The sequence below is a fragment of the Rhyacophila brunnea genome, unplaced genomic scaffold, assembly GCF_057557595.1.
Source record: "Rhyacophila brunnea isolate RB1 unplaced genomic scaffold, BYU_Rbru_1.0 scaffold_17, whole genome shotgun sequence".
NCBI classification, from domain to species: Eukaryota; Metazoa; Arthropoda; class Insecta; order Trichoptera; family Rhyacophilidae; genus Rhyacophila; species Rhyacophila brunnea.
Genome location: NW_028232827.1, coordinates 7,891,360 through 7,917,058, shown reverse-complemented (window position 1 = coordinate 7,917,058; position 25,699 = coordinate 7,891,360). Strand labels below are relative to the sequence as shown.

The following is a 25,699-nucleotide window of genomic DNA, read 5'->3' as shown; positions in this document are numbered from 1 at the left end:
GTGATAACAAACAGATATCTCAAGGACTTCAAAGTCAAATTCGAATAATGAAAGGAGTTGAACCTACCAATAAAACTCTTATTATTCATGTTGACTTTGAAGTCCAGGTAACTTCTACCTGGTTCCTTGAGCCATATCATAATGAAGACAAAGGAGTCCCAAACTCCCTACATAAAAAATGAACGCGCGGGTATGACCAGTAAATAAAAAGGGAGGAATGACCAACGACAACAAATGGGAAATTAAATTAGTAGAATAACACCTCACGCGAAGAAGGAAGAGCAAACCCTATCTCAAGGACTTCAAAGTCAACATGAATAATAAGAGTTTTATTGGTAGGTATTCAACTATTCCTAACCATAGACATTAGAGAGCGGTACGGGATTGAAATATAGTTTATGCTTTTATTAATAGATGGCGTCAGACCAGTCGATTGCATTTGACAGCGGTGCTCGTTTGTGCTTTTGAGTGGCAGTGGAAACTATCTCGTTTATCTTTATCTCTGCGGTACTGTTTTTAAGGGTAAGATTGTGCATACATAAACGATATAATCTTTAGTTTATAAGCAAATTATGTTTGTTCTTATGTTTTATGACGGATATGTCAGGGAAATAGTGATGAGGTCATTGACTTGATTGTTTACTACGTCGGCAACGCCTTTTCCCATAACTCAATTGTTTCCATTTTAACGCGAATCTCGTTAAAAAATCACACAATGCGTGAGGAAAATACCGTTGCGTTTTCATTGCTCTCGAGTCAAATTTCCCACGGTGGCGTGACGTGGGATATGACTCCGATTGCACATTTGACCGCGGAGTCGATCGTATCTTTTCGTTGCATTTATCATTTTACAAACAAAAACCGTGCCTGCAGCGATTTCTCCATAAATTAACATTACTCACTAAAATCATGGGCGAAAGTAATTGGCCGATATCCATCCCTGTCGGTTTTGAGAAATGTATGACGTGCTAACGAAATTCACAATGCACAAGCAGAGTTGGGAAATGTCAAACATCGCCTGACAGAATTTTGTCACTTTTTCTTTAATAATAATAATACATACTCATTATAAAATAATTAAATAACATGAACATACAGGTACTTTTCGACAAACACAATATTTATGTTACCTAATGAAGCCTATTATCCACCATTCATATTATTATAATAGTAAGTAGTAATGTTTGACAATGATTTCGCCTGGTAGGTATTAAATATCAAATTTAGGTGTATGTCGTATTACACAACATTGTAAATACACATTTGAGTTGCTTAGTATCAAAGTGGGAAATAAGCCATTTACAAAATTTTACAGGAGACTCACAAACATGTGTGAAAAGTGTCCGTTTTTCATATAACATACCAACTTTAAACTCAAAAGTCTCTATGAAAACTACCGTTTTTGATACTTTTGGAGGATTTTTTGAAAAGAGCATCACTTGCACTACAAAAATCAATTAAAACATGAATTTAGTGGGAGGTGGCGTTTATCCCACTTTGATACCAAGGTACTCATTTATCCTTGTGTTATTAGTTTGTTTCAACCAGAGTAGCATTTTCCATGATATGGTTTCTGCGAGGGTCGTTGGTTTTTGATAAATGCATTGAAGAAGAAGACTAGTTAAATATTTGGTAAATATGCCGCAGACCAAACCCAACTTAACCTAACCTACCCCAACCTAATATTATAACCTAATATAATCTTAGTGTGTGACAAGTTAACAATAATTGGATTGAAAAGCATTCGCGCCGACAGAATAGGTATTTAATATAATTGTCTACATGGAATAAACTGAAAATAATTAATTGATATAGATATATCTCATTAGTTAACTCATTCATTTCCATTGTTCCCAGAATGGACGATTTTACACCTCTCGAGTGTAGTGTTTTAATTGTTTATAATTACTAATGATCTCTATCATTGATAAGGTATGGGTTTTTTACAAACACTTCAACTATTCATAATTTGTTGGTTTTTTTTGTTTATTGGATCCTTGACTTAATAGGTTTTTAGATTAGTTAATAGACTGATAATAAGTTTTTACCTACTTTATTTTATTGATTTATTATATAAGTTAGAGTTAATAGTGTTCGTTATCAGTGTGTGTTTGCCTTTTGGTGAGTATACACAGCGCCTGGAGATGTCGAAATGCGAAACCCGGGTCGCAAAAAATGACACAAATGGAATAGTACAAAACTTACATCCATTAGAATAGCTAGCTCATTATTGTTTCTTCAATTCGATCATTAATCAATCCAAAGCTACGTTCAAATGAGACCAGTGCCCTCTTCATGTTCTTGATCATACCAGGTTTCGGAGCCATATATGACAACTATTCTTATGTATTCGTATTTTTCCTTTTGGTTCGTCTCCTTCGTTGTTGTTGACCTTCGGTAAATGAAACCTGCTATTTTCACAGGACAAGTGGTCTTTTCACGGTTGCCAGCTGAATGGTAAACATGTTTTTGGTTATTTTAAAAATCGTCTACGAGAAACACATGACCAGCGAAGAGACTGTTTTGTGTAAATATTTATTTTAGCATTGATTAATTTCATCTTGAATCAAGAAAATTAATGAATGTTTGTAAAAAAAATAGTATGTTTACTGAAAAATGTAAACCTTTTACCTACATAAACAAATTACAAAACTCCGACTGATAAATGAGTTAGATAATTTGGAATACCTTAGAAACATACCTTTCAGGAAAATATTGGTATGGTAGTGAGAGTTAAATTATGTGTGTAGTATTTAAAAAAAAGTTTAATGATAAATAGCCCCAGATGAGTGTAGTTATCATTAAAAATTCACATGAATCATAGACCAGATCGATAGTTCCAAGAATACGAGCACACACTCTGACAGTGAAAGATGTGAGGTTGAATCTCACTATTCTAGGGAGGTTTTCAAAATGATCTAATTTCAAATTTAATATAGCTTATAACTGCCTGTGAGAGGACCGACTGCAGCCAAATACACCAAACTATCTTATTTAAAATATTTACATGAACCATCATAAAAAATTTCAGTCAACTAATTTACTGTACAGAATAATTATTTTCCTATTGCTACCAATTATTTAACCCCACAAAAATCATTGTGGAATCACTATCAAGTGTTGGAAAACAAAAAGTTCATACGACTCTATTTACTGTCCATACTAGGCGTATGGAATAACAAAACGTGGAAAGGTTGCCAAAGATAGTGATTATAAACCACATTTTTTAGCTGTCATATTTTAATCCAAATACAGGCGACCCTCGACTTTCAAGGGTTCTACTTTCGCAAAATTCGCTATTTTGTTCGTTTCTTAAAATTGAGATTTTTGTTGTTCATGCAAAAACTGTACGCTTCAGTCGCTCCTTTCTCCATACATAAAAGGGTGGTATTCAAATCTCATGTGTTGACAAGTTTATAAAGAAAACAACTGATTGCTAATAATACGCCTCGTTAACTTTATTATACCATTCGATAAATAAATATTTTGATACACTTTTTGATGTTTAATTTACATCCCTCTACTTTCGAACATTCAACATTCGAAGTAATTTTCAGGAACCAATTACGTTTTAAAGTCTTATGTGCCTGTATACTAAATTAGTTTTCATTATCAAGAGTTGTACTACCGTGGCACTCAAGGAAAATCTGCTGGCACGCGAATTATATATTACGAAATTATATGTTACGAAATTATATATTTTTTTTGAAAGTAGGTGCTTGGTCTTCACACAGAACAGATAATAAAAAGAATTCCGATAGGCAATATTCAATACACTACATTTTGTTGCAGGGTTTTGAATGTGTGAGTGTCCTACGAAAATGAAACACGCATTATGCAGGTGCAATAGTGTGTGTAACACACCAATATTAAAGGAGCGTCAATCCATAAACCGAGAGCAGTTGTCAGTATTCGACGTATGACGTATTCTTGACACGTATTTAAGTTTATCCCGGATTATTCCTTACTCGAGATCGGTTACCTGCTACTCCTTACCCGTTAGATATTTCAGTTCCCGTTATTTTAGTTCCCTGGGTCTTCAATAATACTGTGTTTCTTGGCAGAACAGGACGGTTGGCCACCATTATATTAATATTTGAACAAGCATCTGATTTAATTCTACTTGTATATCCACAAACACTCTATTTGTGTCATTTTATTCATCGTAAATTTTGCACACTAAACTATTTCAGTCATACTTATTTGTTGTTATCATGTATGATCTAATGGCATAACATCAAATAAGTATGACTAACAAAGTTTACTATGCACCATTTTTGTCAGAACTTCACAGCCCTTCCCAGTGTTGTTAACTGTCGCTAACTGACAAAAACATGCTAGACGGGGTACGAACACAAGCTATTTGGCAGGAAAAAATAAATATCAAAAAAATATCTATACGTGTAAAAACAACACATTTTAACAGAAATATATTTCAAAATTTACAATAAATATTGTGTCAACGGCGTGGCATTCAAGTTCCGTTTCATGTCATTCCGATCATCATCAAAGTTTACACATACCTAAGTACACATTAAATTATATGATACTATTTTACCATAAGGCCATGAATTCTCCAGTCGTTTCAAGTGTTAAGTTTTGTCGTTTTATTTCTCTTGCTACTAAAATAGATACCGATCTGTTTGCATTAAGCAGGTATCTGATAGTCAGAAATTTGATGCCCATGAAAATAAATAAACTAAATATCTAGCGTATTTCTAGCACATTTAAATCTGTTGGAGGTATTCAAAAATGCTAGTAAAAACGCCACAAGCCAGATGCTTATCGGAAAATGCTAGATCTGGCAAGAAAAATGCTAAATTGGCAACGCTGGCCCTACCTACACCCATTGCCACTGGAAGACAGATTACATTTTTATTACTGAAAGTGGTTTTTTCAGTATGAGCAGGGTTGCTAATAAAATATAATATATTAACTGTTACTATCCCACCCATTATTTATTGGAACATAAACATAGCATAGTTCACTATTGCTGTAATAGATAATGTTCATAAGATTTCCCCTTGTTGATAGTCCAAACTTTTGATTAGGAAGATGTATATTTCTTGCTATTGGAATACAATCGTTATCTTCCGTCCCGCGCAATCATGTGATAGATTGTCTTCAGCGATACCGCGTCTGATGTTTTTCTCCAAACTTCAGTTTGTTTTTATCAGCTCAATTGATAGCAGGATTCGTTCAAAATGTTTACTACTTTCACTGCTCTGAAAATCTCACAAAACATGTTTTCCAGTCAAAATGTAACTACAGAATAATAATTAAATAAAGTGAATTAATGCTGTAAAATATAGTTTTAGGATAACTGTGTAATGGGGTACCCATAAATTGTGATTTTGTTTTAATTAGTCAGTTAGTTTTACTCTCTGGAACATATTTTGCTATCATGTATTGTGTTTTGATCAATAAAAGATTTCTATTATTCCAAAACAAAATGGTGGACAACCAATATACAGACAAACTCATATTATGTCTTTGCATGTTGTTTTATTTTCGATCAGGATGTAATGCAACAAAAAAGATAAACCTATGGGGATATTTTAATGTGTTGTTGATAGTGTGTAAAGTGGACGTCTTGAATTCGATAATGACGCTTTAAATTCATTGGTTGAGTCAGATCCAAGACTGAACTGCGAAAAATAGCTGACACTAGCGGTCATTTAGTCGACAATGCAAAGACGCATTCTTGAAATCAGAAAGGTATCTGGGCAAGACAGCATAAAATGTGCAAAACAAACAATGAAAAAATAAAACAGTTTGACTGATAAGTCTAAGATTTACTGGATATTGTGGCAGCGGGCTATCATTTGTTCAGATCTATGGACCATTTTCTCAAAAATAAAACGTATCGAAATGTCAGTGATGCTCAAGTTCACCGAGAATCATATTTTTTTCATTACAACCAGCACATTTTTGTTTACACACCCGTTACTATAATGTCTCCTTAGGTTACCCAGCCCATTAAACTGCATATTTTTCAGTTAATATGCACTTTGTCTTCTTCATATTTCGGCTATTCCTAGAATTATCATTAAAATATTTTTTTAATTCGGTAGCATTATGCAGTAAATATATATCATAATTTGATAGATATCTTTCAGATTTCATTTACCTGTCATAAATTATAAATGCACATTGCATATGGAGCATCACATTGCATTATGAACAATAGAGATAGATTTAAGAGTATATGCGACAAAGAGTGACATACTCAATTGTGAGAAAGAGATATGATAATAAGACATGAGATCAAGATAGCATTATGACATGTAGGCTGTAAGAATGTATAGAAATACTCGTATGATTATAATTAGGTTTTGATGCGCTTTGGATCATTTTATGGATAAAACAAATAGTACATAATGATGATGTTGCCAAAATAGGCATTCACCTTTTACCTACTGTAATAGTGTCAATCTCATATGGTAACTCAAGGTGCCATCACCGGAACGGACGGAATTTATTAGCATCATAAAGGGACAGTTAGAGAGAAATTGAAAATTTATAAAGTTGGTGGAAAGTGAAATTGTGTAAATACTACTTTTTGCATACAAAATAAGCACTGATATCACTCTGAAAGTGGCTTCATTGATTTTTGTAGGGAAAGCACAGGCGGCTCCATCTTTTAAGAATATTTTACATCTTTGCCAACCTAATAAATATAAAGCCATAAGAATTATTATCAAATACATCCAAATAATATTGATTGTAACACTGACTTGTCCCATATTATCTATTTTTATATTTGTTTTATGTAAATATTTTTTGATGTGCCCTCATTCTTAAATGATTTACTGTGTATTTTTTTAGTGTAATCTTTCGCTTATCTTCATGTCGCAATATGTTAAAAAACCGACATCCCATAAATCGTCCTCGCGCAGGGAGGAGTTGTCAGTTAGTCAATATTTTAACAAAATCACCCACAGTAGATTTCGGTTGGCCTCGGACCAGCAACCTTCCAGGGTGACCAAATTTACAATCGAGGCCTAGTAAATGTGATAATTTTTGAGTACACAACTACGTGGTAATTTTGATTAAAGTGAGCGACTTGGATTGTTTTGATATCAATTCAGCCAACCACTCTCATGGAAATTTCAATGATAGCAAGGATACAGGAATCATCGGTTGACACTTTAATTCAGTACATCATGCATTTGAAGAAAGACAAGTCATAGTACATATCACTACCTACGGATAGCAATTAATGTAATTAATTAAATGTCTAAATCTTGTAATCAACAGAATTGGGAAGAACTCATACATACGTAATAATATTTGTAACTTTTAATCAGATCTATCAGGGATTCGAATCATTATTTTTTTTGTTTCGGTTTTCGTTAAAATATATATCGGTTTGGTTCAAGTCCTGAACAAAAACGATGCATAAGTGCGAGTGAGAAAGTATTCGGCACCCTTATAATCTCTGCGACACGCGCTAGAGTAAGATAAAAGGTTTACAGATGTAGGAGATGGTTTGCTACGGTGTAGTCGCCAAATCTTACCTTATTGCTTAACTAAGCATCGATAACCGTGTTGCTAAAATTGCTGTTTTTTGTGTTTAACATAAAGTCAGTGGTAAATATTTTTAGTTAATTAAGTAGAAAAGATGGTTCTGTGTGTTGTATTAAAATGTGGTAGCCATATTGATAAGCAAGAAGATGGTATTACGTTTCATAGGTAAGTTGATACATGTTCGTGATAATTTATTTGTATATTATTCTATATTTTAATATCAAAGTTTCTTTAAAATAACTTAAATTATGGATATTTTTACCGAATGGTTGCATTTTAACCGCTTAAAAATGCTATATAACGTAAAAAAATAGAAAAATATATTTTAATTCTGAGTGTCTAGTGCAAGCACTTTGGGCGAGCACCAGCGAAATGGTCTATGGTCTCGAACATTTGTATACGAATGCGTTCGCTCCGCCACAAACCAAACGCACAGCACGCAGCTTCATTTAGCAATGCAATGAGTGGCGTCTAGATGTATCTATAGTCGTAAGGTTTGGTTCTAGTTTTTGTTCCGAAAAAAATAACAGTTTTTCCGGTTTTCGGTTCAGCTTCGAGTGATTAATTTTTAAATGTTTTTATTTGTCCTAAAAATTTGTGTTCTACTATAATATACATCATTTTATGGTACTTTATAATAGCCCGTCGCCACACTCCGAAACCATTGGTTATGCTGCACTGCACGGCCGTTGCCATAAATTTTTAAAATAGTATTATAAATTATGAGAATTATGTCGAGATGCGTCACGATAACTGAAGTGGGGAGAGTAAGATCATGTTAACGCGCATGTTTAAATATGTACTGAAACAAAAAAACCGATATATATTTTTTCGGTTCGATTCCGGTTTTCGTTCCGACAAAAATAATGATTTTTCCATTTTTCGTTTTTTGGTTCAGTTCCGGTTTGAAACCCTGGAAACGATCGACGAATGCTAGACCGGGATCTAGGACCCCTGACATAAACCCTTTCATATCACTACTTCGGCTATTTTATAAAACCTCTGAAAATTTGATAACTAAATGTACATTTAAAAAAATATTTTGTTAATTTAGGTTAGGCTAGACCAGGCTAGGGTAGGTATCAAATAGGAAGGAAATATATCAATCATTCAAAACATTCATAATATGTTGTTACATTAATTACATAGACGTTTTCAGTATATGCGAAAAAGTGTCTCATAACCTTGTAGTTTTTTGCATTTTTTGCTGAAGTTTCTACTTACTTAATGTTATATTTCTATTGATGTGTGTATAATTGCGATATGCTACTCCCAATGAAAAGGTATATTATATTATGAATCAGCAAATATTATCATGTTTCCTTTTCAAGTATATGGGAAATAATATTATGACATTGGTATTGTCAATCCATCAAAGATTTATCAGATACTTAACAATATTTACTATCTTTATTGCTGTTGATAAGAAACCAATGAGTCATGTTATTAGTAATTGGATTTCCGTTTTGTTTATGTAATTGTTAGGTGGGCCGCACATACAAACTCGGTGCGCCTGCACCAACTTGTCGACATATGTGATCCAGTTGGGATCACGTAACCTTACGTCAATGCAACATTATTCATTGAAAGACAGCTGTTGGCGATTGCAATAAAGTAAGAATGTTCTCAGCTTTTATGTGTGTAATTCAAAAAGTTACTGCCATCGTACACAGAATTCATACCATTTGCAGCGCTCAAATTCTGTTAATAATGAAACTGCATTTAGTTTCCTCTGCAACAATAATTGAAACTCTTCAAATTCATATGAAACTTTATATTATTATTTAAATTAAAAATCATTAATTGCATAGCAATTATTAAAATGAATTTCAGTCGCATGTGTACATTTCTATTTATCGACATGTCTGCAGTCCCCAAGACCAAGGGTGTACAATGCGATTGTATGCGTTTCAAGTTTTTTTTTTTTATATAAATTTATTTTACTCATTTCAATAAATTTTGTCTTAACCAAAAATCATTGTCGGTTTTCCATGGTTTAATTTGCATATGTTTCGGCATTTCTAAGTTTGGATTATATTAATGTCTAGTCCAGGCATGCGCAAACTGCGGCCCAAATGAAGATTTTTTGTGGCCCTATTGAAGTTTTCAGCTTTCTATATGTTGTATTTTGGTATTCATACCATAAAAAAAATTCTCATAATTTTACAACATTTATATTATATTTTGTGAAATTAGATCTTGTTATGCTATGTGCTAGTACCTGTTTTTATGCTTATGCCGGCTCCACACACTCCGTACTCAATAGTGACCGTAAAGATTTTTTTAAAATATTCTAATGAAGTCACAAAATTAATTAAATAATTCGATACCAGATTCGCATTTATGCAAAAGTATGAGGAGCTGTTAAAAATATTCTTAACTCCATTTAACGTGGAGGTGGAATCAGCACCTCCAAGTTTACAAAACAGAACTGCAATCAAGCATAGAGCTAGTGCATGTTCGAAAGAAATAAGCTCGAGTTTTATCAGAAATATATCCTCGAAGATAAATTTCCAAAATTAAAATGACTGGTAATGTGCATTACAGCAGCATTTGGGACTACGTATCGCTGCGAATCGTTCTTTTCAAAATTAAATGTAGTAAAAACGAAGTGTCGCAGCAGGTTGCTCGATGAAAACACGACCAATCAACTGCGATGCGCGTTGGCTAAACCACCAGTCAATATGAAAAAGCTATCAAACAATATACAAAAACAAGTGTCGCATTAATTATAAGGAAATAAAATATTTAGAATAAGTTCTTTATTTTTTTTTATGTGTGGCCCACCTAAGCTCAGTAATATTTTTTTTGGCCCTCCAAACGATTTGGGTTGGGCATCCCTGGTCTAGTCGAATTTGTGTGTGCAGGGCTCGTAATGTTACCTATACACTTACGTTATCATAGATTAATCTAATTACGCTCACTAAATTACAGGATTACATTTTTCTACAGTAAACTGTGTTTGGTAATAAAATATTTGCAATAGTCGGTCAATTTTATCTTTAATCCAATCGTAATCTAAACCTCTTTGTTGTATCACGTCAGTTGGGGTCATTCCGCTGGTCGAAGAGGTCTTTAAAGTTACTTACAGTCATAAACGTTTCACTGACAGGTATTTTCATCTAACTTATTCAATTCGTCGATTTGACACGTTTCGTGGCTACCATATATGGTAGAACCCCATGTCCGGGAACTTGTACGTATGCAGTTCGCCGTATCACACTTTACCATGAAATGATATATCGGAAATATATGGTTGTATACATTGAAGACTGTCCAACCTCTTTGGGTCGTATAGCACCTACTGATGTAAAATTCATGTCTAAATAAAACACGGTTCTTGTCGTTTACACTTAACAGGAAGCCAGTAGCAAATAAATTTTGAAAATGGGTGATACGCTGGATTATTTGTTTGGTTAGGTTAGGTTTTCAATCTTGAATTCATGAATTTTGCCAAAATCAGCTATGAAAATTGAATTAATGTTCCGATTGAATCTAATAAAATTGGAGACCATATAGTATACGGTCATCCGATAAAAAAGCTCACGGCACACTATGGCCCGGTAAAATGTTTTACGTACAAATTACATGTAACCGTAGAACCCACAGTGGAGTAATGGCAGGGTGTCTGCCTCTGAAGCTACCATATTTAAATTCCGTGTTTAACAAAATTCACATTTTGTTTAGTTGATTATTTCTTTTATCCAGAGCAAATATCTGATTCCTAATAACCACTCACCGTAACAAAAGAGTTCTGTTTCACCTCGAATGCGGAGGCCCATGTGCCTTGTTTAGTAGTGAAAATGGTTAATTCGTTTCTGTATGACAGTGCCGAGCGACAATCCAACCCATTGTCATTTAAGCAACTTCTATCGCATTGTTTCTTTATTTTGTGGTTCTTCATTTGATCTGACATACACCTTTCTCACATTGAAGCCTATGTTATACATGTATATATATAACCGTTGGTATCACATATTGGTTGATCAAGCAGTGATATATCGTCTACATTTGTAGTACTGATATGTGTAATTGTTGACACGCTAAGTTTAGTGATCGCTTTTATAAATCGTGTTGTTTGATAGTTTTGAGACAAAGTGATGCAATAGTGGCGATAATCACATTAGTTTTGTCTACTTCCTGCGCATGGGAAAAAATTGCTACTGTACGTTCAAAGTAGTTAATTACTTTGCCACAAAGACATTTACCTTCCCATCAGAATTGGCCTCTTTTTTGATTTGTAAAAGTAAAATGAATTACCATTTTCACTCTTGGACTCCCACAGAGTCCTAATAGACCTTTTTTATGAGGAATGGTTGTCTGTCGTTCGTCCATACTTTTTCTCTGGACCAAATAATGTACATTGTAGAAATAACATATACTCCTTCCCTATGTCTTACCCATGTCTACTGCTTCGGAAACGGGATCTTTATCAACTACACCTCCATGGCGGTTTTGATGTACAGTACTCTCTCAGTAATCAGACACCCCAAAAACCAGACAATTGTCCAATTAGTAAAAGTGGCGGATTATAGTGGACACATACTAGATATGGTAAAAATTAAAACAGGTATTTCGTAAAAATAGTTTTTTTGAGAAATTTGTACTAGCAAATTACGGTTTTATTTATAATCAAAATCAAGTATTTACTAAATTATACATACCTATTTATAAACTAAGTTTATTAACGAAATATTAAAAAGTAAATTACTTGACGCAACCAGTTGTTCAGCGAGGCAGATATTCTTGAATGGCTTAGGATTCCTGGCTTCCCATATGAGCAACAGTTTGATTTTGTGTGTCCTAGTTGGATTGGAGCACGGCATAATTGTCATGCAGCCCTTGGGCACTGTCCTTCCTGGTACATTACTCTTTTCGCGATGAACGTACGTTTTACGAAGGAGAAGTTTCCAAAATAAACCCAACCCATCTCATCTGCGTTGTACACTTGTACGCAGCGGACTACTGAATTCGACAATCGAATACCGGCGAATTATAGAGCTTGATATTGTGCTTTCAACTAGTAAAAATAACGGCGGATTATAATAATTGTCGGATAATCGAGCGGCGGATTACTAAGAGTGTATGTATGTGAGTTCGGTTATGAGGAATTCAGCGGAAAACACATTTTGAAAATACCTGATATACTGGATTATTTGTTAGTTTGGGTTAGGTTGGGTTAGGTTAGGTTAGGTTTGGTTAGGTTAACCTGACAAATAATCCAGTATATCGTGTATTTTCAAAAAGGGTTTGCCGCTGTATTCCTCATAACCGAACTGTACCTTAATTTCCAATTTATTGATGGTTGTTTCTATTTTGTGATAATTACAATATTTGTTTAAATACAAGTGTTTTGAATTATAATTATTTAATCTTTTTGTACCTGGTGCCTAATGTGTTGTTTTCAATTGATGCCTCTATCTTTCCATGTGGTCCATAAGTGTACATAATGTATCAATAATACTTGATAATTGACAGTATAATACTTGTTATCACATAAAAAAAAGCAGTGTAAAGAGGCATAAATTGCATGGTTACAATATAAAATAGAGATCTGATTGATTTCATCATATTTTCTACATTTCACAATTATTTACAAAATCATTCATTATTGCAATGATTGGGTTGGAGTATTTTCGTCACTGACGGCTGTTTTTTCAAGTAATTATGAAATATATCATAAGACGTTGGTAGTTTTTTTTTTTTTTTATTAAATTGTTAAAAATTGAATGAAGGCTCAGAGTAATGATAATAATATATAGAGAGCGCCTATTGTTCGACAAAATGAAGCTGTGTTTCTTGCGTATAATGCATGTTTTATTATTATCAACTTAACTATGAAATGTTATACCATCGTGTTGCTTCTCAGTATGGCTACCAAATTTAAACACAATATAGTTAACCATATGTTCTACTAAAATAACTAAAAATAATTACCACTAACTTTATATTTAACACAAAAACAATAAATTTCAGTAACACGTACATGCAGTTTTTAAATGAATGTAATCAGTCAAATCCATATTTACCGGTGACGTTTCCAAAAAATATTTAATACAGCTGTATAAATTTTATCTTACTCTAACGCATAGTGCGGAGATATAAGTGTGCCGAATGCTTACTCACTCGCACTTATGGTTTGTTTTTGTTCAGGCCTTGTATGCATTCCCAAGAAGATCATATGGGCCCCTACAGGGTGGAGGTTGTATTAATAAATTATTGTTTTTACAGGAAATGGATGTTAGCCATTTCATATTGAATCGGAATTGCAATTACAGGAAGAATTAAATGACTTATCGACAATCAAAAGATTGAGATGAAATAAAATTCATAAACAGGTACCGAAAGCAGATACCCACACTTTGTCCTAGATTATAGGCTATGATAAGAATAAGTGCTGTGATAAGAAGTGTTTTAATTGCATCGAATGTTCATTTAGTGCAGTTACAAGTAGGGATGTCAAAAAAGTATCGATACATTTTGACCGATACTTCGATACTGATTTTGCGAAGTTTTCTTCAGAAATAAATCCCTAGTGGACATGGACATGCATCATTTGATACTGATACTCTGATACTTTGATATCAATACAATACCGATACCAGGTATCATTACTTTTTCTTTCGATATGACATTCGTTTTGACTAAAAACAGGACAGCACTACATTCATATATTTAGACAAATCAGTAGCATAACAACATTCTATGCATAGACTAATATACTATATGATTCTATGTATTACTTATTTTTAATTTTACTGTTTTCATTACTGATAAATAGGGTGTTTGTGTGGAATGGCAACTTTGTAATTTCAGTTTCAATTTGTTCTATTTCTAAAAACTAACATTTTGAAATTCAAAAGAGACACGTCCTTTTCTATGAGTTGCCGTATTACTATGGCAGCATCTGACAGGCCGCAGATTTTTAACGACATATGTTGAATGTAGAGGGAAAGTCTAGCTGTAATACCAATAATTTGTGGCTTAGTATTTCATAATTCATAATTATTCAAACAGATGTGCAAATCAATCGACAGTGGCTAGTAATTTGAGGATGGGACAACTCGCGAAATTTGTATGGGCTCCATTGATATACTACTAGATGAGGAGTTCCCATACAAGTGTCATTTTAAAAATGTACCACAAAAGAAGATATTACGAATATCGTCTTATAATATTTTCTTGTAGGTATAATGCGTTAAGACTGTTAACATGGATTCCCGAATTTCACCCGTATTGCCCTGGCTGTAAAACTAAATTTGCGTTCTTGGAATAGTGACCCTAAGGGTTCTGCAACCCAAAGCTTGCAAGCTACCAAAAATTCATGTCTGAGCGGACAGAGCAAGTCGTCATGCGCTGACTATTAGTTAGAGTAAGATGCAAGCTAGATCGGGCTTACTCATAATTATTGCCAGGTCGTTTTCGAGACAAATATTAAGTGAGCTTATATCGAGTTAAGTCCGCTGATATTAAAACAGTAAGTTTTAACACTGGCTGAGTCGCTGAAAATCGGGCGTCATTTTAAGAAGCATATGATTCATCCAGTAGTATATCAATGATGGGCTCATAGAGTGAGAAAACTCGCTGCAGGCATAGAACCGGCTAATATTACACTTAGATTTTTATTATTGGTTAAGAAATATAATTTTCCCAGAGCTGAAAAAAAACCTCTCCTTATTAACAGTCATATAAAATCGCAAATAAATAAATAACCAAAATAAATATTTTATTGTCTTTTTAAATAAGTTTTGTATATTAAAAACATATGATCCAATTATTATTATTTTGCATTAGCAATTATTACTGAGCAACAATGCAACCAACAGGAGGGAAGTGATGTCATAATATGTTCTCATTTGCTATTGATATGAATACGTTGATTGAAGACGCCCTGCCCTGTTTCCTGTTTAGTTATATATTTTAATGGGGGAAAAATTATCATTATTATCAGCAAAAAACAGGGAATGGCACTATGTTATTTTTGTACAAATTGCTATAGCTAGTGATACCAAAAATATCACATCATTAAATGCCTAAATCCCCCATCAAAAATCCTGCAATCGACAGAGTTGGGAAGAAAGGAATACGGACATAATAATATTTGTAACTTTAAATGAGTCAATAGAAAAATGTTAGACTGGGACGCACAGCGAAACAAACAAGTGAAAAAATTCCCGTTGCTTGTTTCTGGGTAGATGAAGGATAGAGGGTAGGTACTGGCCAGTCGGGAACTATCCCTAGAGCCTTGACTGTTTCAATCTAATTTGCTACTTTTCGTATTTAGCGTGAAATGTTGATAATAATTAATTTTTACTCCAATCAATTTATAAGTTTTAAAAGCGAAAAATACTGAATATTTAATTTCCCCGAATCCGTGTATTTAATTATAGTGAAACAAACTCTCCCACATAAACCCTTACATATCACTAGGTTAGACTTATTTAGACAGTAGGAGAGAATTCTGAGTTCCTCTTGTTTCTTACGTACGAGGACACTTTGATATAACACCTTAGTTACATAGTTGTTACTAATATCAGTGTGATTAGTGAGTGCATTGGTGTATTAATCTGTAAAAGCCTGGAATGTGAATGGTTGTGGGTTCAAGTTTCATTCACTGAAAATATTTGATACAGATATACATATAGGTATAAGTATATCGTTGTCTTAGGCATAAAGCCCACCAAAAAAGCGTTCGGTGCGCTCACTACTGAGTAGGCCTCCTCCCACCCGCGCATTACCCTTCACCTATGTAATAAGGGGCTCAAGGAGCACAAAATAATTATTATTATCAGCGTCTCTCATAACAAAGCAATAAAAATATTATTAAATTTCTCGGGGCATGTAATTAATATCGGACACGCAATAACTAAACAAAGAGCTCACTGTTCTAAAATAATGGCTTCTCGCCCGTCTTATCGACGACGCTTCGAGGAGCGTGATTTTGCTTGCCGTGTTCAATGAATGGACCACGTTGTATTTTCGTTAATTCGTATCGCTGAGAAGCGAAAAACGGTGGCTCATGGGGCAGGCGGGCACAAGGCGTCGTCAAATCCAGTGTGTGCTGGCGTATTTGATTACGTTGTATTTTCGATGATTCACATAGAAAATGTGCGAGCGCCCCGCAAGCCTGCTTTAGTGGACTTTATGCCTTACTATGCAAACTTTCTATGTTCGTTTTATGTAAATGTTCAGGAGAGAGTTGAAACGTATTACGTATTACATTTCTTTTACAAATAAAAAATATAAATAAAATACTAAAGCCATAAAAAGAGGTATTAGTGTATTAGTTAATTTAGTTAATCAAAACGTAACCCTGTGTATGGTTGTAATAATATATAATAAGTCAGTTGTTTTAATAATATGAATGGTTTTCAGTTTGATTCGGGTGGTTCGTACGGATTCCCTTCCGCGCAGCCTCCAGCCATGTCGAAGAAGCCGGCCATCGCGCCCACCCTGCACAAGGTGATCATGGTGGGGTCGGGGGGCGTCGGCAAGAGCGCCCTCACACTGCAGTTCATGTATGACGAATTCGTCGAGGACTACGAACCCACCAAGGCCGATAGCTACAGAAAAAAGGCAAGCCGTTGTATACATATACCGACAACTTAATGCGTTTTTAAATAAGCATCAACTGTATTTTTTGTAGAATATTGTAATGGAAATCAACCTGCGAAAAATCACTTAATACAAAATAACTTTCATTTGGTGGAACACAAATAGCGTTGTTATTGACAACTGGGAAAACGATTTATATTAATAATATAATTATCGGAGTGTCTTTCTTTCTGTATTATTTGCTCGGTTATAATTGAGGGGTGTATTTTCAAAGTGAACTTATTCCACTTGAACAAATTTTTGGCAAACGCCAAAAAACTGTTTACAATGTTGATGTTACATAATGTTTTTGTTATTGTAATAAGTTACTTTTGTAACTAACACCGATTTTGAAGTTGATTTTTCCACTAAATTGAATGCTATTAGGTTCTTCTTTACAAAAAATACTAAAATTTTATCCTTTAAATTTTGTCATTTGTAACTCATTTTCGTCAAATAGTAGTGGAAATTCATTTTGAAAATATACCCCTCAATTCTAACTGGATCAATATTGATGAAACTTGCACAGTTTATAGAGCACATTGTTGGTACCAGTTTAATAGACTTGAAGTAGGTGTTCGATTGTCAGTATTTCAGATAAACTTATCAAAAATTATGCACTTGCAACAATATGAGATGAGATGCTGGTAAAGAATTAATAATATCATTCATTGTGTACTTATCTTTCTTGTGATTTGCTATACCGAACGGGTATTTCAAAAGGTCGGATGCAAAAAACAGATGTTCTATTGAGTTGATAAAATCGGAATTGTTTATTCAATTCAACATGATAAATACTCATGTGCTGAATTTTACCAATAAATTAAGCAGCAGAAAGAAACTCTTCAGACAAGTACAAATAGGCGAGTGTCAGGAAAAATAAGTTTAGTAGTCTGTGTTGTGTCATTAATGATTGATATTATAGAAATAAACATTAGAAATATTGAACTATGCGTTTTTCAGGGTGTCCCGCTTTTTCCTCCTAAATCCTTTTTTATTTCACATGGTAAAAATCCCGATTTCGTAAAATAATTATCTAGCAACGCTGGTCACAGTTATTCACAAATTTTACAGGAGGCACAAAAAACTGTATATAATGCAGTGTATGGAGAAGTTGTTAATAGTTTATTCTGTACATTTTTGTAACATACGACCAAGTAAAAATCGAACATGCAAAATGTTCTATATCTCGCTTGGAAAGCATACGTCATACGACATATTGCAATTATTTTTTAGGTCTTATATAGGACAATTTGATTTTTTTAGTTTAAAAGAAAACTATTATATCAAAACTTTCTGATATTTTACACAGATGTGTATGGTAAAACTCCTCGCTTGGATAGACATAAATGTAAATTTATCCAAATTGGTGGGTTACAACATTGCTGTTTGTCGAACGATATGTTATATGAAATTGAGATTTTTGAGACTTTTCAGCCATTCCATGATTTTGTTTTAGAATAATTAATGGTAACCGTTATAAGCTAAAAACCTTCACAGTTGAATATGCATTGTTCTGGGTGTTTCTCATGGTATTTGTTTGTACCATAGGTTGTACTGGACGGGGAAGAGGTTCAGATAGACATTCTTGACACGGCGGGACAGGAGGACTACGCGGCCATCAGAGATAACTACTTCAGAAGCGGAGAAGGATTTCTCTGCGTGTTCTCTATCACCGAAGATGACAGCTTTCAGGCTACACAGGAATTCAGGTAGGATTATGTTGCTCGTAAGTCGTCCTGTAAGGAGTTTGGACACTTCAAATAAATCACTCAATAGCGATTTCAGAATGTCTTTAAAATGGTTGAATATATAAGTAATTCTAAATAATGGATGTTTATTACAATTCCAAAGGAATCACTTTTAAATGACACGGTTTCGTCTTTCGGCATCATCAGGCATTATGTCTGCCTATAGTTAATCGGTATGCAACCGACCGAAGATGCCAATTAAATTAAATAAATTTTATATAATCATATAATCCTTTTACCTATCTGAGCGAAAGGAAAAAAGGTGATGCATCTTAAAAATCGAAATTAAATTATTATTAAATTAAATTAAATATGTCAAATGATCCAAAATACGAATACTCATAGACATATGAGAAAAAGGAAGAGTCAAATCAATGCCTCTGAATTACTAAATTACACACAGAAATATTGGAGTTCCCATACAAAATGGTCCAAAAATCAATCTTTTGGCTTCTGAAAAGTACAGATTTTAAACATAAAGCCTTCTTCTTTTTGCACACTATTATTTCATGCTATATGACATGCATGTTGCATGTTATATGTGATATGTTCGGTGGTATTACATTACAGGATCATAATATTATTTAATTAGCTGTTACCCATAAAAGATATTTTTTTTAACTTTTTTTCAGCATTGAATTTTTCCAAATACAATCAGGGTTTCATTTTACATTTTTTCATGGAATTTGTAATGAATTATTTTAAAACAGGACCTCACTTACACGATGTTACAAACAGTTATGTAGAATTTGCAATTGCATGTTTAATTTTGAAGTCGTTTTACTTAACTTGATAACCTCACTCGGTTTATTTTAATCCTCAGTTCCTCAATTTCTGTTGTATATTTTTCTCCAGAGAACAAATACTGCGGGTAAAAAATGACGAGAACATCCCTTTCCTGCTGGTAGGTAATAAATCAGATCTGAATGAGAAAAGGAAAATCCCCTTATCGGAGTGCCAGGGCAGAGCCCAACAGTGGGGGGTGCCCTACGTCGAGACCTCCGCTAAAACCAGAGACAATGTCGACAAGGTAAACACAACTCTGTTATACGTTTTAAATGCTTTTGTTATTTTATATATTATATGTGTCTGTTATTCAGCCTTCGGAAAAAATGATCTGATAGATAGACGTGTACTGTCTAGTATTCTTAGTTCTCTAAAGATCTGTTGACCTTTGCTGCTTCCCCATAAATTTTGATGAAGCCAGCAGATCTTTGGACACCTTTCCAAATCCAGACGTCTGGATCTCTGCCGTCGAATTTTCAGGAAGAGGCCCAATGTGAAATGATTTTTAGGTAGATTCCATGTTAGGTCACTGAATTTTTTTTCGTTTCCTTTATGAAAACTTGTGTAATTCTGTTGTAGGTATATATTTTTATAAGAAATATCGTTTTAAATAATTCCTACGGTATGATTTTTGTAATTTGGTTAACACGTCACAGTTGCCTACTGGGAAACTACATATTGCTAGCCTAATACTACAAGGTTCTAAGTGTTCATCCTTGAGAAAACAAACCCAACAATGAAGTACTATTCTTAGCTGCCTCATTGTTACTTTTGTTTCGCCAAGGACCAACACTTAGAACCTTGTAGTTCTCCACTCGCAATATCGCGAGCCTAATACTACAAGGTTGTAAGTGTTCATCCTTGAAAAAACAAACCCAACAATGAAGTAGTATTCTAAGCTGCCTCATTGTTACTTTTGTTTCGCCAAGGACCAACACTTAGAACCTTGTAGTTCTCCACTCGCGATATCGCGAGCCTAATACTACAAGGTTGTAAGTGTTCATCCTTGAAAAAACAAACCCAACAATGAAGTAGTATTCTAAGCTGCCTCATTGTTACTTTTGTTTCGCCAAGGACCAACACTTTAAACCTTGTAGTTCTTCACTCGCGATATCGCGAGCCTAATACTACAAGGTTCTAAGTGTTCGTCCTTGAAAAAACATACCCAACAATGAAGTAGTATTCTAAGCTACCTCATTGTTACTTTTGTTTCTCCAAGGACAAACACTTAGAACCTTGTAGTTCTCCACTCGCGATATGTCTCCTGTATTCATTTTTCATCTTTTCACACCACATACAACACTGTGACGTATCAGCCAGAATGTAGAAGCATTATTATACATTTGCAAACCTTCTATGTTCAAAATGCCTAATTTTTCTGAACATAGCCGACGTCCAACAAATAGTTGGATGAACGTATGTTAAAAGTTTTACATTTGTTCATTTTGTAGTTGATTTTTTTCTATGTTACTTATAACAGATACGCAAGTCTTACGTAAAAGAAACGGATTAAATTTGATTTGTCAGGTAAATATAATATGGCCCACCAATAAGTTCCCCTATAAATAAATTTTTAATATAGTTCACCCCGTAACAATATGTAGTCACACTGAAAATTAATTACATTAATTATTCTAACAGTATTTGTTTGAATTCGTAGTTACTAATATTATGTCATTAAAATTGTCTACCATTATAAGATACTCGTACTGCTAAAGCAATTGTGTATAAAACAAGGTGATTATTACAAAAATGTGATATCTGTTCAAAAAGTATCCGACCTTTTTAGCCAGGAAAAATACCATTATTCACATCGACTACCTCATGGAATAACACACTAACTCTAAATTATCAACTTTTCAGGAGAGCAAAAAAACCATTCAAAAAAATGTGTAGCAAAAGCCGTTTATTATGTGCAAATATTATTTAAATTATAATTTATATCTTTAAATAGAGTATCATTTAAGCATACAATCAACTTTTGCAAGACAATAATTTGGGAAATAATACCCTAAATGTGTTTTTCCACGTTAAGTTTGACAACTAAAATATTACATCTAGATTTGGTGTGATTTTTCCCGTTTATATATTTTTAGAGGGTGTATATATCTATACTTGGTGTGTTTTTCCACGTAATTATTTTTTTTTTCATAAAAAAAGTACCACGTAACTTGAGATGGTGTTTTTTTTCATGCTAATTCTGAAAGATAATCTTAAATATCTCGACTTAGAGAGATTTTTGTTTTGAATTTTACGGGAAATGACATAGTATGTGCTCTTAGTGTTTTCTCTCTCGATGATATTTGATTAAACCAAAAATATGATTAGATATTCTGATGGAATATGAAGGATTTTTTAATTAAACAATATTTTATCGCAATAAACTGTATTTTAACCATTCAGTCAGTTTCAGGAAATTGTTTTACAGAACATAATATTATAGTAAAATAATTGCAAAGTTACTTAATGAATAGTCCACTCAACATAATAATGATTGGTAGTATAAATTAAGAAATGATAGGATAGTTTGTTACCTATATATTTTACGTAAATTACGTTGCAGCATTATAAACGTTATGTAAATTAAACTTTTTAAATTAAGTATAGGAAAACTATCAACTAATATACAACTGTATTCTTAAAATTAGATTTAAAATATGTAAAAATAGTACTTATAAGACTTCTATACTTCTATGCAGCTACTTATTTCTATCGCACCTCACTTAGCTGTTTGTAGATGCCAAAGGTAACAATTAATAGCCATCCTATCATGAACAGTGAGATTATAGATGGCATATTATTTTCTCTTATAATGAAAGACTCATACTTCACTTTGTGACACAGTTAAAACTTTTGTAAATCAAAACATGCTGTAACAGTTGTAATGTGATTTTCTTTTGCACGATTTATATCACCCTGTTTCATCTCTCTCGAACGTTCTGTAAATAATAAATGTTGCTGATAATCACATTATTTTTTATTAAATATTTAATTTACTCAATTATTGTTTCCGTTCCTGTTCAGACGAATAAATACGAGAAAAATATGCCTTTATATTGGCGTTCAGTAGCAATTGGAAATTGATATTATTTTGATCCAAATCATATGCTATATTGGGGAAACATTTTCACCATATTCAAATTCTCGTCTTAATATTCTTTTTGGCTATTTTTTCTAACATAGTGGGATTCTTTTCTTATGAAATATATTATTAACATGTTCAATTACACTATTTTTTTTGCTTCCTTGAGTGCATGAGAACGGTTGTTGTACCTGCCTTGACTATACAATAGCAATTCTGACTCTTTCTTTTTTTAAAAGCACTCACCACCCACATATTTGAAATTGAAAGTGTTTGTAAAAACATAGTTTTACATACTTTTATTATTTCGTTATTGCATGACAAACCATAAATAAGTGCTTTTAAATGTCTTAAAGAAGCTGGTAGTTTTTGGGTTTTCTTTTGCACTAACTTGTCATATCGTAAGATGTAATCCAATTGTTTCTCATGATTGCCAATAATACAAAATGAATCAAAACTAACTTGACGTTTGGATTCACTCATTTTTTGGGTACATATTTGAATTGGCAAGAATTTTTACATAGTGCTTCCATGGTATTCAAATATTCTTATATTCATTCACATATTCTTCACCTGAATTGAGTGCTTTGTTGGCTTTCTTCCTTTTACACAAGTCTTAAATTACAGCTCTCTTCTTTTTCTCGATTCAAGTGTGTCAATTTATAGTGAAAATACTTTGTACAGATGCACTTAGTAAGGACAGCGTCATGTCTGATGACGTGATGTCTACAAGTGCATTTATGTTTCAAGGTGGCAAAGTACTGACAGAAGTATACTGTTATTTATTATGCTCTAAAATAGAGCGATATATTTCATTCTGTGTAAGATCTGCTGGAGATTTCGTAATTTCTTCGATCAAATCATCAATCATTCCCAAATCTACTCCAAATTTTTGCGTCATAATGGCACACTGGAGGAACAACTAAAACCCGACAATTCAGGATCACTAGGACTATTCGTAGTCTTCAGATGGGGATAAAATCAACCTGGACTATCCAATTTTCACCCAAACATGCAATAAACCTTTTAGACTTTTTTTACTACCATATTTATCATAAAAGTATAGTAAAAAGGTCAACACATGTGCAAAAATAGGCAAGTATTACCTTATTTACTTATCACAAGTCGTCATGGAATCAATACAAGAAGAATAATTATTGTAGGTTATAAATTGGAAACTAATGGTGCAAATATGCATTTATACGATGCTTACTAATGATAGGAAGACGTTATAGTTTATATTACGAAACACAGAATATTATAAACATTGAAAATCCTGTAGGAGCCAATAGTACAGACAGAATATTTAAGGTTGAATCATTTATAATTATAACCTAAAAATGTGTTGTCTGAAATAGGAGATTTATTTTTTTATTGTTTCCATCCTTTATTTTATTAGTCTCTTGAGCTTATTGTAATATTCGCCGAGATCTAGTTGGCGACATATTAATTAAATGGAATAGTTCATAACTTAAATCCATTAGAATTTAAATTCAAATTCCAATAGTACCTACCATAGGCCGATAGTATTAATAATAATATTAAAATTAGTCATTTGTACACAATAACAAAAATAATACAATTTTACTGTCACAAAAGCAATTTGTGATAATGAAAGTAGGTGCGATTCATTACAAAGGATAATGATTTTTCAATACAGTGTTGTTATATGTTGATAAAGGCGAGATTTGAAGGTGAAAGTTGAATTAGTGTCATATTCCACGGTGAAATCATAGTTAAATGATACACTAAAATGATTTGTGTAGGGAGCATGTATATTTTTTCCGAGTAATAACACACCAACTACAAGTGGATTATTATTCCATGTAATTTAAGATTTTACAAAAAATGTTATATAATCATAACTCTACTTACGAGTATTATTTTAAACAGTATTTTGGGTGTTTTTCGAGAAAAAAATCCAAAAAAAAATTGGCTGGTGTGGTATTTATTTCTATGCAACAATAGCTCAAAAAACATAAAACACACTATTTCGAATTGGTGTGTTATTACATGAGGCAGTCGACATCTCCCATCGGTTTCACTATTATTGGAAGCATTTCTGTAATGCCTCTTTGGGAATGGAGTATATTATATAGGTGTGCCAAATTGGGTATTTTTCAGCAACATTTTCAGCTTGAAAAGCTAAGAATCACAAGAAACTATGTTGGGAAAGTAGGGGGTCAAAGCGTGTTCTACGAAATATGTACAGTCGAACTTGGTTATTACGAGGAAGATGGGACCGAGTGAATTTGCTCGTTATAAGCATTATTTGTTATATAACATTTTCCGGGCCACGTTCTTAAGCATAGAACATAAAAAATCTGAAAACCATCGTAAAAATCCCCGAAACAAGCATGGCATTAATAAACTACAAAAGAAGCGCTGAGCCGCCGGCGCTGGTAGGTAACCTACTGACTTCACAAAGCTTGGATTTTTTACATGTAATTTCAATCATATGTGTGGATACTTTTTCAATGTTGTCGGCGAAAACACTAATTAGGTACTTAGACGCTTAACTAGTGTCATAAACGTAATCCGATACCGGCGGCATTGGTCTAGTTCACTGTCCGGTCGGATTTTATTGCTTATGGTCGAAAATGTTGTTTTTAAACGATTGACACATAAACAGTTTTGCTCGGTATACCCGAGAGGTAGCTCGTTACAAAAGTGAATAAATAAACGTATGGAAAAAATCATAAACTAAAATGTATGAAAGAATGTAAAAACGAATGTTTAATCATTACATCCGAAATCTCGCTATTTCCGTGGTCGTAAGAACCAAGATCGAATGTAGTTAGTTCTGCTCCATTATTAGCAGCATACACACAAAGGCCAAATTCTGGCTCAAAACGTTGCCTTACAGCCCTGCACTAGGCCGAATATAATCAGGCTGTGACATGAAACTGTAAATTTCGGTTGTAGTGCTAGTTATTGGTCTTACTTTGAATGTAAT

General features: G+C 33.4%; 1 protein-coding gene across 3 annotated transcripts in view; it reads left to right on the top strand.

Annotated features, from left to right (window-relative positions):
- The first annotated feature begins 418 nt into the window (after positions 1 to 418).
- Rala (Ras-like protein A) overlaps positions 419 to 25,699 on the top strand; it is a 39,027-nt gene continuing 13,746 nt past the window's right edge. For 2 of the 3 annotated variants that reach the window (XM_085944968.1, XM_085944969.1), the window contains exons 1-4: positions 5,179 to 5,261; positions 16,906 to 17,106; positions 18,676 to 18,836; positions 19,731 to 19,905. In XM_085944968.1, coding sequence (XP_085801094.1) covers positions 5,205 to 5,261; positions 16,906 to 17,106; positions 18,676 to 18,836; positions 19,731 to 19,905 — 594 coding nt within the window. In that variant the 5' untranslated portion in view covers positions 5,179 to 5,204. Of the gene's footprint in view, positions 523 to 5,178; positions 5,262 to 16,905; positions 17,107 to 18,675; positions 18,837 to 19,730; positions 19,906 to 25,699 lie in introns of those variants that run through there. The other variant, XM_085944970.1, reaches the window with a different exon arrangement.